The sequence below is a fragment of the Chrysochloris asiatica genome, unplaced genomic scaffold (assembly GCF_000296735.1).
Source record: "Chrysochloris asiatica unplaced genomic scaffold, ChrAsi1.0 scaffold00120, whole genome shotgun sequence".
Classification (NCBI taxonomy): Eukaryota; Metazoa; Chordata; class Mammalia; order Afrosoricida; family Chrysochloridae; genus Chrysochloris; species Chrysochloris asiatica.
In genome coordinates this window covers 1,212,122-1,224,494 of record NW_006408638.1, presented here as the reverse complement: position 1 = coordinate 1,224,494, position 12,373 = coordinate 1,212,122, and the positions used below count along the sequence as shown (strand labels likewise).

The 12,373-nt window shown below is 37.9% G+C and overlaps 1 protein-coding gene across 1 annotated transcript in view; it reads right to left on the bottom strand.

The window, feature by feature from the left end:
* LOC102821967 overlaps positions 1-12,373 on the bottom strand; it is a 178,795-nt gene that overhangs the window by 49,221 nt on the left and 117,201 nt on the right. The window contains exons 15-17 of the mRNA XM_006868594.1: positions 7,764-7,906; positions 7,544-7,670; positions 6,621-6,653 (exon numbers count right to left, since the gene is read on the bottom strand). Of these exons, the coding sequence (XP_006868656.1) occupies positions 6,621-6,653; positions 7,544-7,670; positions 7,764-7,906 (303 nt within the window). The remainder of the gene's footprint in view (positions 1-6,620; positions 6,654-7,543; positions 7,671-7,763; positions 7,907-12,373) is intronic.

The following is a 12,373-nucleotide window of genomic DNA, read 5'->3' as shown; positions in this document are numbered from 1 at the left end:
GGTGATCTGCTCCAATAAAGGTTACAGTCTAGAAAACCCTATGGGACAGTTTTACTGTCACATGGGGTCACTAAGAGTCTAAAATCGACTTGACAGTACCCAACAACAACATGAGACCAGGAGTTACTAAGTATTAAAGGGTTACATGCTTGAGTGCTAACTGAAAAGTTGGCAGACTGAACTTACCCAGAAAGCACCTTGAAAGAAAGGCCAGGTAATCTGCTTCTAAGAGGACATAGCCTCAAAAACCTACATGAACAGTTCTCTGCACTTGCGGGGTACCACAAGTCAGAATAAACTCAATGGCAATGAGGAACAACAATAGTGAGACCACATGTGTGAAGTAAGTGTCAATTTAACACTAAACACAAAGGAGGTGTGGATTAGCTGGAGGATGGCTGATATGCCTTTCCTTTCCCCCAAGTCTTCCTGATCCACAATTAATATGAGAGAGAAAGAAAAAAGCATGAACACACGCCCATAAGTGTGCCTGTGAGAGCCTAGGAGCAGATGGCAGAGAAGATAATAATGATGGGATTAATGGAAGATTTTTTTGGTGAAGAAAAAGAGACAGCTGTGTCATGTATTTCAGCTTACAGGATTCAGTGTAATGATGAGCATACCTCAAATGTACGGCTTACAGTTAGATACAACTACATTTCTACCTCAGTCCTTTTTTTTCCCCCAAGGAAAATCCATGAAATTGCAACTATATCATCTCTATAATAAGCCAGATACACAGGGCACTTCAAAAAATAGAATGAAAAGATAATGGAATTTTCCTAGGAACTTTTTAAAGCCCCCTCATATAATAATCCACAACTATAGTGGCCTTGGAACTACAGTAGGTGAGGCAAAAAGTAATGAGTCTTACAAATATTTCGCATACACTAAAGCCTTAAGACAACTTGCCCAAGGGTCACAGACCTGTGCTGGCATTAAGAATGCATAGTAACCAGTTGTCTGTAGCATCACCCTTTCTCTAAGCAAGAATGAGGCTTCTTTGAGAATGTGATGTTCGCTACAATCATCATTCTGAGTTCTGAGGAGTTGTTTCTTGGCGGTCCCATTCTAGTCTGACCTTGTTTCCTTTGACATTAAAGACTGACTGAAAGCAGGGACATGAGAGCACCAACTTCCCCTGACAGACTGTGGGTTGTACAGCCCCTGACTTGCTGTTGTGAAACCATGCTGGATATGGAGTATTAAGAAGTGAGGTCTGACTCAGCAAGTTTCCATCATGGTCCTTTTGTTAGACACAAAAGACAGCAAGAGAAATGAGTCTTAAAATGAGAACGACTTCTGGAATAATTCCCCATTTAAGACAATTCTACATATCCAGAGAAAACCACAACCAAATTCCAAACCTAATTCAGACTCATAAAATGACCTTATAGGGCCGAGTGGTGATATGCCACGAAGTTGGTTGCAATTCATAGCAACCCTGTAGAGTTTCTTTATGGGAGCAGGAAGCCTCATCTTCCTCCTGTGGAGCAGCTGGCAGATTTGAACCGTCAAACCTGCAGTTAGCAGCCCAGCTTGTAATCCACTACACTACCAGAGCTCTTCATAAGACACAGCAGAACTGCCTCACAGGGTTTCTAAGGCTGCAAGACTTTACAGCAGCAGACTGTCACATCTCTCTCCCATGGAGATGATAGGTTTGCACCACTGAGCTTTCAGTTAGCAGCTCAATGCTCAACCCACTGTGCCACCAGACCTCGATATGCAGGAAAACTGCCCCAAAACTTCTCGATAAGGACCCATATTTGGGTTAGCAGTTTTTCAAACTATACATATTACTACCTTTTTAAGTGCTGTTGAGTCAGCCTCAACTCATAGCGACTCTGTATAGGGTTTACAAGGAGCAACTGGTAGGTCTGAACCAATTACTTTGAGGTTAGCAGTACAGTAGTTATCCTACAGCGCTGCACCAAGACTCCTTTTTCAAAAGTTTATAAAAGGGAAGGCTAAAAGGCAAATCACTTTGTAACTCCAAAAATAATCTCTCGTATATACAAGTATTTTCCAGTTAAATACGAAAAGCTACATAAGAGCAGAGACAACATTGTCTTGATCAGTACTTGTATTCCCTGATTAAGTTAATTTTATATTGCTGAGTTTAAGATTTATGCTTTATTGCACCATGAACTCTTAAATCCTGGACAATACAAGATAAGCTTATTTCAGGTAGTATAGATAATAGCCACCTATAGTTTTCAGTCTGTCTTTACTTACAACTAAAATTCATATAAATATGCACACGTGTATGTAATATATAAATATATACTTTTTTTTTTTTTTTTTTTTAACCAAGGTAAAAACATATTGAGGTAGAAAAAAAAGGTATCAAGATTTACTTATTGGGAATTCCCAAAAACCAGATGCCATACACTTCTGAGCCGAGTCTCTGTCTTGAATTTAATGGGCCCAGCTGAACCCCTTGAAAGCCACTGTTTCATCAGGGCCTTTAAAAAAAAAAAAAAAAAAAAAAAATCAATAAAAGAAAGAAACCAAGTCATCAAAAGACTGTTAAAAAAAAAAAAAAAAAAAAATCACGCCCTAACAAGATTAAGACAAGTGTATTACTGCAGCTATCTACTTATGGCAGAAACATGTTTAAACACATTAAAAAAACAAAAATCAAAAAACCCTCATACGTATATAACACTTATACATATATACAAACACGTACACACATTTGTAAAACATGTCATTTTTTTAATTTAATGGGTCAAAATTTGCCCAAAATTAAAAAAATTGATTTATTGTTGATTTGAGTTTATTCTACTTTTTCCTCAAAATGAGATATAGTGTGTGTTGTCAAGTAGGCGCAGACTCATAGTGGCCTTGTTTAGGGTTTCCAAAGAGTGGTTGGTGGGTTCGAACCACCAACTTTATGGTTAGCAGTCTAGTGCTTATCCCACAGTACCACACCCCCTAAATTAGAACAGTTTCACAAAAGTAACACCTCATTCTAACCACCTTATAATAAATGACTCTGGGAAGAGCAATGCTCGAAATAATATTCTGAGGATGAACCATATACAAAACTTAACTTTGCTCAATAATTATAATGAAATTATTTTGTCTTGGTAAAATTAGTTCCTAAGAAAAGTCTAGTTGGATAGTCACTATTTTCTAATTCCTTTCCAGATGGATGCAGAAAAAGCACACAAAATTACTCTGATGGGTTTCTTAGAACCTAGACATGTAGAAGAGGAGGAGATGAGTTTTCAGGTGATGTCAATCCTCCAATCCCTGTTGCCATGGCTTGAGCCCTACCATTATCCCCCCAACCCCTTGCAAAAAGAATCATATGAAGCAGAAAACAAAAGACTAATCCCCTGGTTTATAACGTGCCTTTTCACATATATTTCTTCTTTAGAACTACACTTTGAGGCAGAAACGATCACCTCTTCATGGTAAAATATTTTGGCAGAAGGACTTTCTCCAGCTCTTTTGCCCTCCCATCTGATGGTTAAACAAAGAAAAAGTATGTTCCCATTTTTCTGTTATATCATATTCTCTCACATGGTAGTGTTATATGTGTCTCAAATCAATAACATGTTCTACAATGTGTAATTTTACTTCCCTGGTTACTTATGGACTGATGCCTTAAGTAGTTCTTCCAGGTTATTTCTGGCTGCAGTATCACAAAGAAAAATTTCCCTTTACAGCTCTCGCTTCTTAGTAATACTCCATAGAGTAGTCATTTCTTCATGCTCCAAAGAGTTAATAGCAACCACCACTGTTAGAGATTGCATGATCACTTTCAAAAGCAACGTGGCCAAACTAATACAAGACTCTTATCTAGGTGCTTTTTTATTATTATTATTCTAGTGGCTTTTTTAATTCTAGTTGCTTTTTATTGGCTAGAATCATGTACAAGAAGGATTCGAAGCTCAATATTTTAAAGCATGCAACCTTTCAAATATATTTGCAAACTGACTTGAAAAGAGTTCTAGGGAAGAAAGGTGCCCGGATTGGGTCAAAGGTGGGAATTGCTTAGAACAGAATTACTAGAAAGTGTTCCCTGAGTACAACTACCACTGAAAACTGAAAGCATTTTATAAAACTGAATCTGGTAAAATTTCCATTATGCAAGACTTGAGATCATTAACAGCAATGTGAAGATAATCCACACAGTATGTTTTCTGTTTTATTGGGGGAGGGGGACCTACCTTGTAAATATGAAGAACACTATTAACAAAGCTCTATGTTTTGAGCTGGTAAGCAGACTTAGTGATTGATCATCATCAACAGAGTAGAACTACCCTTTCAATAAAAGGGGCTATTATATCAGTGTCCCAAATAAGACATTTTATTATAGCAGGTTTATACACTCAGAACAACAGTCTTATTTTCAGAAATCTCAGGATATATATTAGTATTCTATACACATGTATTTTCTGGCCTTCCCTCTCCTACATTTCTTGTGGTTCCCTAAAATCAACAACATAAAAAAAATTCTCTCTCCAACTTAACTCTGAGAAGGCTGTCGTGTTGTTTTTATGTGCCGTGGAGTCGGTTCCAACTCATAACAACCCTACATAGGGTTTTCGAGGAGTGGCTGGTAGGTTTGAACCACCGACCTTGCGGTTAGCAGTCCAGTGCTTATCCTACAGCACCACACCAGGGCTCACTCTTCTATATTGTCTGAGAATGTAAAATCATCCACAACAACAAAAATTTCCCTCTCCGACTTTACTCAGAGGAGATATTCTTATTCTTCAAACAGGGAAAATAAATACTTGATCTGAGCACAGTACCTGAATTTCCAATCTGGCATAACTACCCACCAAGAAAAAAATCCTTTTTAATTACCGAGTGAAATAAGTGCTGGCCAAGTCCCATTGGTTTGTATGTGGGTAAATATAAACAAGAAAAACGTTCTGAAAATTTGGGCTACTGGAAACAAAAGCTTTCATACTTGACAGACTAAGGAAGCTTTGTTTGCATGTGTTACCAAATTTCCAGTTATCATATACTTGTCAGAAACTTTTATTTTATGAGGCAATAGCTGAGCCATATCCAGAAAAATTAAGTGGGGCCGATTAGCTGGGCGTTTTCATCTGCTTCATCTCCAAGTTGGACTGGAAATACTACAAAGAAAATCCTCCCAGCAATGTGTCACAAATAAGGAAGTCCATAAAAAAGACGAGGGAGGTAGGAGGGCAGAGAGAGAACACAGATGAAAAGAATGTGACTTTTTATCTGAATTTTTAAAACTCAGAAATGGGCTGTTTGGGATTATCTCTGCTTAACTCTTATTCTACTCACATTACTTTGATTCATATGAAGTGTGCATTTAAAGTCCATAGTTGAAGTCTTGAACAATTTGAAATAAATAATGGGCAGGAAGTGCCTCAAAATACACCAACTCAATTATATTCAGAAAGGAAATGTTCTCAACAGGCCTGAGCTAATCAGAAAAAACTAAACCCTGAAAGCACTGGGAACAGAAGCATGGTTAAACTAGAAACATGGCAAACACGGTTAAACTAAGCTGATTGGAAACATGTAAAAACTGACATGAATACAAAAACATACACATTTAAGAGAAAAAGAACTTTAAAATTATGTAAAAGTAGCAAATGTCAAATATCTAAAGTTAATCAGTATATTTGGCTTTTTGACACACATATTTTCTGATTTGTGTCTTCAAATGAACCAGAGGAAACAATGTTTCGCATCCTTTCCTCCTTCTATAGCTGTACCGTGCACACCAGGCACACCACGCATGTCTGTCACTGATGCAACAGACCCTGAAAACGTGTCTCAGCCAAGCACAATCAGACACCAGACGATGTACAGACTTCTGTACTGTGAAATGACACTAATATTCTGAACCTCAGTTTTCCCCCAAATGGGATTAACACAGACCTCACAAATGTTCTTAGAAGAATTATATAGGCAGTTTTAGCCAACAATGAATAGTAAGCAAATGTTGGGCCTAGAGTAATGCCCAATCCTCCAAACCACAATCACACCAGAAATAAAGTAGGGTTGCAATTTCACTAGCCTTTTTAAGAAATACATTGGGCTTCAAAAAGTGTGTGGAAAGATGGAACTAATGGATAATGGAATGTTACTACTAACTTTTTAAAGCCCCCTTGTATTTAATCTAGGTACCAGAAGTACATTTTCCATAGTAAATATGCCAAGATAGTGATTTCTCTATGGTAAGTCTGTTCCTCCAGGATCAGCATAATAAATTGTGCTGAATAAAAATGTAGCATTAATAAAAGGATGATCAATAGAAAATGACCCCAATGCGTTAAGAGTTGCCGTTATATCTAAGGAGAAATGTGGCACTATAGGATAAGCACTGGACTGCTAACCATAGGCCAGCAGCTTAAACTCACCAGCCATTCCCCAGAAACCCTACACATAGTCATTATGAGTTGGAACCAACTCAAAGGCATTTAACAACAACGAGAAATCAAAAGGAGCTATAACAAATTCAGACATATCACCCATTAACAAAGATGGGCAGTCTTCTGCTCATTGGTACCTAGCCATGGAGATATGTAAATTATCTGTGGGAGACAAGGAGTGTGTAGATGCATTTAGTAAACAATTATACAATTTCAAGTTAAGAGTATTTTTAAACATACCAAATATGGAGGCTCATTTATCCCAAGTGGTTCCTGAAAAACACGTTAAAATGTTATTTAACTATAGTCATAGTATCTAATGTTTTTGAAAGTCATGAAAATACCTTTTAAAAAACCAGGAGAAAAATGTCTGATCAACTTATCGGATAGTTTCAAGTAGCTACAACCCTCAAATTAACCTACTGAATTCTCTAATGATAATTTAATATGACTAATTAATTTCAAATAAAACTGTAAGTGGAAGAAAAACATGCTCCAATGGCCATTAAAAAATAAAAGTCCAAAAACTTCCCATCATTCTCTTCCCCACCGTTTATCTCTGGTCACCCTTATTATTCTGTTCTGTTTGCTATTATGGAAATTGGCTGTACTCTTTTCACAACTTGGTGACTTTGCATGCAAGATTACTCCCTCTTTTTGGAATGTCCTTTCTGCCCCACTTCCCTGACTGCAGAATTTCTTTTATTCCTTAAGACATCACTCAATGCATGTTCTGTGCATGGTCCCCAGCTCCCCAGTGAGGGTGCCCTTCTCCAACCTCCCCAGCACCATCTACACTCTCTACTATCTCAGCAATCACAGTGTAATTAATTTTTCATAAATCGATCTCCCTTAAGGGACTGAGCCCCATGAGGGCAGTCTTCCCCTTTTAGCTCCAATAGTCAGAACAATGTCTGACGTTTCACAAGCACTAAGTAAATATTTCTTGAATGAATTCATTGATCAAATTACAGAGTCATCGTACCAATGTACTAACAATAGTTATAGACTCTTATGGAGCATATAGAAATTCATGTTTCTCTCTCTCTCTCTCACTCTCTCTATATATATACAAAACATAGCTCAATTTCACTAGTAAGTGTGTTCCACATATTCAATTATATACACTGGATACCAGTGGCATTGGTTAAGTTAATACTTACCAGTCGGATAGGTCGTATTGACAAGATTATATTATTTGATCCTCCCCAGTCAAAAAAGCATTTATATTTTCCTTTTTCTAAAATGTATTGTTCTCCACAGAAGAATTTCTGCTGGTAGGCAACCCACCTAATACAGAAAAAAAGTGATGCAGATTGGAGTAACCAACAATTTTAAAACCTAAGAATCTCTTCAAGTTCTCAGGATGGAGGGGCAACTTACACTCCACTTTTGACATGAATGGATCTTGTTTCATTGCCAAAGCCAATTTCTTCTAAATCAGAAATTTCCTGATTTGTAATGTCGATAAACTTCCCATTTTCTAGGTCAGATTCAAATAGCGTGATAGAAGACTCTATAAAATTCTGAAAAGAGGAAGAAGCGAATTGAGTTGAGCATGTGTATTCTGTTTTATAGGCTGCTCTATCAGAGTCCTGGTGTAGTGCTGTGGGATAAGCACTGGATTGCTAACCATAAGGTCAGTGGTTTAAACCTGCCAGTCGCTCCTAGAAAACTCTATACATGGTTTCTATGAGTCAGACCAACTTGACGGCATGTAACAGCAACAACGAAGTATGAGCACAGGTTTTATTTATTTGTGAGATACAAATTGTCAATGGTACTTAATAAAATTTTGTAGTCATTATTCCTGAGTTGAAATCAACTTGATGGCAATGAGTTGACAAGTTGGGTTTCTTGTAAATAGTTTGAAAAATAAAAATTAGCCTGGAGTTACCTTAATCAAGACAATGTTAATATAGTAATGGAAATTAGTCAAGAAAAGAGCTGATAGACTGCTGGGACTACATGGCTCTCATACATAATGTTAATTCAAAATAAACCGAAGTCTTGCATCTTGTGCTTAAACAGCAAAAGCCACATGTAAACTAACTTAGCTTCTTTTGTTTGTGTTGACAGTTGTCAAGAGAACAGAAAGAAAGCCACAGAGAGACACTGATATAGAATTAAAAGCATCTTAAAGGTAGCATTTTAAATATGAGGAAGCTTCAAAAAGTTCATGTGTCTGGGTTCACAAATAAATGTATTCATACTGCTTGAGTTTGTGCCATTTTCTACATTAACATTTCTAGAGACCTGGCCAAGGATGGCAGTCAAATTATTTCCATCTTCTGCTTTTGTTTATTTACAGCTTTTTTTTTTGCCTTATAGCTTCTTTTCATCTTTTTTCTTTGAAGTACTTCTTTCCTTCTAAGCCATTCTCCTGGCTTCTCTCCTGTCTGTGCATTTCTCCCTTGTTGTTGTTAAGTGCCGTCGAGTAGGTTCCGACCCATAGCGACCCTGTACAGGGTTTCCGAGGGTGTAAATCTTTACGGGAGTAGAAAGCCTCATCTTTCTCCCGCGGAGCGACTGGTAGTTTCGAACCACTGACCTTAAGGTTCGCAGCCCGATTCATAACCACTACACTACCAAAGCTCCTTTAAGATTCAGCAAATCTACACCATCTGATTTGATGGATGAGTTGCCACCAATATGCATGGTGTCCCTACTGGCCAGGCAGAGTCAAGACAGACCCTGTGAGGGTAATAGATTATTACCATCTCCACTCTATTGTTATTGGTGATAAATGTGTCAAGTTGGTTTTTCAACTCATCACGACTTTGTATACGGTCTCCAAGAAGCAGATCGTGGGTTTGAGCTGATGACCTTATAGTTCAAAATCCAGTGGTGGTCCTATAGCACGGCATTAATAAACTAAATTAATAACTTTCTGTGTGGCACTGTGGGTTAATGCGCTGGACTACAAAGTCTGTTTGAACCGCGAGGTTGGCAGTTCAAGCTTACCAGCCACTCCTTGGAAACGCTATACAGGATCTGTATGGGTCTGAACGACTCAACAGCACTTAACAACAACAACAACAACAACAATTAACTTTCAAAGTCACACAGAGTATAAACAGAGCGTTGTTGCTTAAGAAGAAAGAATAATGAAGGAACGACCTTACATCTGTATTCTGTTTCACATCTTTAAAGCATTTGAATTGACTGAAAAATCTAGACAATTTAATGTAGTCTCAGGCACAGAACTCCCAACTGTTAGAAAAAATGAAGAAGAAGCTTCTTCAGGCCTGAAGATATATTCTTAGGGATCAGAAATCATGATTGTTTTTAAATTCTACAAAATCCTTGGCTGATCAGGCCCTGGAACTCTTGAGTTATATAATCAATCCCCAGTGGACAATGTGATACGTCTCCATTAATGCAGAAGAAACAACAATCTCTGCTACATTCCACCTGGTATCTGAAAAGAGGACTAAAGTCTGAAAATAAAAAATTGTATCCAAAAGCTAAATGAGTAGAAAACTGAGTAAAAACAAGCATATCTAGAAAGTTCTATCCAGGAAGTTAAGTAGTAAAAATTCCTTTATAACTGGAGCTTAAAAGCTGCTATATTCCTTTGTAACAAATAAAAATAAACTTCAAGTCAATATATCTGCCTGACTCGTTTGGAATTAAGAACACATTTCAAGTGTCTGTTCCACAACACTCCATGACATAGACCAAATTATCCCTAAGGAGCATGTCCGGTATTTGACCTTAATACACCCAGATCGTTCCCCACATGGCAGCAAAGTTGAATGAAAATTGCATTGCACTCTGCAGCGGTTCTATGTAGCCTCTTTTTTTTTTTATTTTATATTAATTCAACTTAGATCCTAAATGTAGCGCTTCACTCCTCCCCAGGTTAGAAATGTCTCAGACTTCAACTCCACCAATTAACCCACATAGGGCTGTCACAATCACAAGAGATTGAGAATTTGTTTCCAATTACGTGCTGCATCTGGGGAACACAGAATTTTTAAGTTTTCATATGATAAGCAAGTCTTTAAAACTTTTTAAAAACTATATAAAATCTTAAATTGGCCAAGTATGTATACATTTTTAGCATATCTCAACCGCAGTTATTTTATTGAAGACAAATTTAAATTATAACCACAATATCTGAAAAGGATGTAAGTAACTTAGTAAAGATAGGTACAGATCTGCATGGAACATGTATTTATAGTTACAAATGAAATAAATGGTTCCCCTTTGGTTAGATGCAATCTATTTTCTACTGTTAGGTGCCTTTTTAGTCTAACGTATTTTGGAACAAAGGAAAATAGATATGATCAAGGCCACAATAGAGGGCTCCTTACAGAATGAGAGAAAACTGTGGAACAGAACCTCAAATTCCTAAAGAAAGAAACAAAAAAGCAAACTTACTCTACTAGTTGAGAATAGAGGATTCTCCAAGACTACTACTACCCTGAGCTACTCTAAACCTTGATGGAAAACAAGCCCTAGCAATCATCTGTTAGTTAAGTAACAGATTGGCCTTCAAAATAAAGGATGCCACCCATAAGTACTATGCTCCTCTAAAAAATGAGACCGACGGATCGGATCACAGTTACTTTAAAACAAAGGCAAGAATGCAAGAAGGCAGGGAAAGTAGTTTAACAGAAATGTACTCATCAGAATGGAAATAAGAATGTTTACGTATTGTAAAAGAATGTAACCAACGCCCGTGAACAACTTGTGTAAAATTTTTAAGTGAAAACCTAAACTGCTGTGTAAACCTTCACCCAAAACACAGTAAAATATTTAAATTAAACAAAATTAAGTTTTAAAAGGAACTTTGGTTGTACAGTGGCTTAAGTGCTTGGCTGCTAACCAACAGGCCGACAGAATCAGGAGGCAGATGTGACAATCTGCGTCTGTAGAGATCTGCAACCTTGGAAGCCCTATCAGGCAGTTCTACTCTATCCTATGGGGTTCTGGTGTGACGCTTTAGGATAAACACTGGATTGCTAACCACAAGGTTGGCAGTTCAAACCCACCAACCGCTCCTTGGAAACCTACAGGGTCACTATGAATCGGAATGGACTCAACACTTAACAACAACACTACATTCTGCCCTATAGGGTCACTATAAACCAGAACCAACTGGATAGCAGGAGATTTTTTAGTGAAATATTAAAATAAAGAAAAAGGGGCGGGGGGCAGGGAGATGGATAATATGACCAGGGTTTGACAGAGAGGCAAACTTGCCTTCAAATCATAGCGCTACATTTGAGTACAGTAACTACTATCCTGTTCAATCTAGCTCTGGTAGCGTAGTGGTTACGAATCGGACTGCGAACCTTAAGGTCAGCGGTTCGAAACTAGCAGCCGCTCCACGGGAGAATGATGAGGCTTTCTACTCCCGTAAAGATTTACAGCCTCGGAAACCCTGTACAAGGGTCGCTATGGGTCAGAACCGACTCGATGGCACTTAACAACAACAACAATATGGGAACCCCACCCTAACCAGGTGTCCTTTGTGTGGTGCTATAAGATAAAGCACTGGACCTCAAGGTCGGTGGTTCAAACCCACCAGCTGCTCGTCAGAAACTCTATACAGGGTCACTATGAGTCGGACCCAACTCAAGAGCACTTAACAACAACAACAACTCTTAACTCCTAGGGTTGTTTTTTGTGAAGGCAAGTACAATCATGCATATAAAGTCATTAAGAACTTGAAAATGTTAGGAATGTATTATGAAAATTACGATAAAACATGTTTAACTATATACTAACAACAAATCTGTTAATTTTTTAAAAAAAATTTTAATGAAAATATAGCAGAAGTGAAGATTTGCTTTGAAGGACACTACATTTTTACTTAGTTATATAAAAGGTCCTGCCAGGCAACCACATTTCCAGCCATCACATTGCTGTTCCTGTTGTTAAGTGCCATGGAGTCGGTTCCAACCCACAGCGACTAGGTTTTCGAGGAGTGGCTGGTGAGCTTGAACAGGTGACCTTGAGGTTCACCGCTGCTGTTGTTGAGT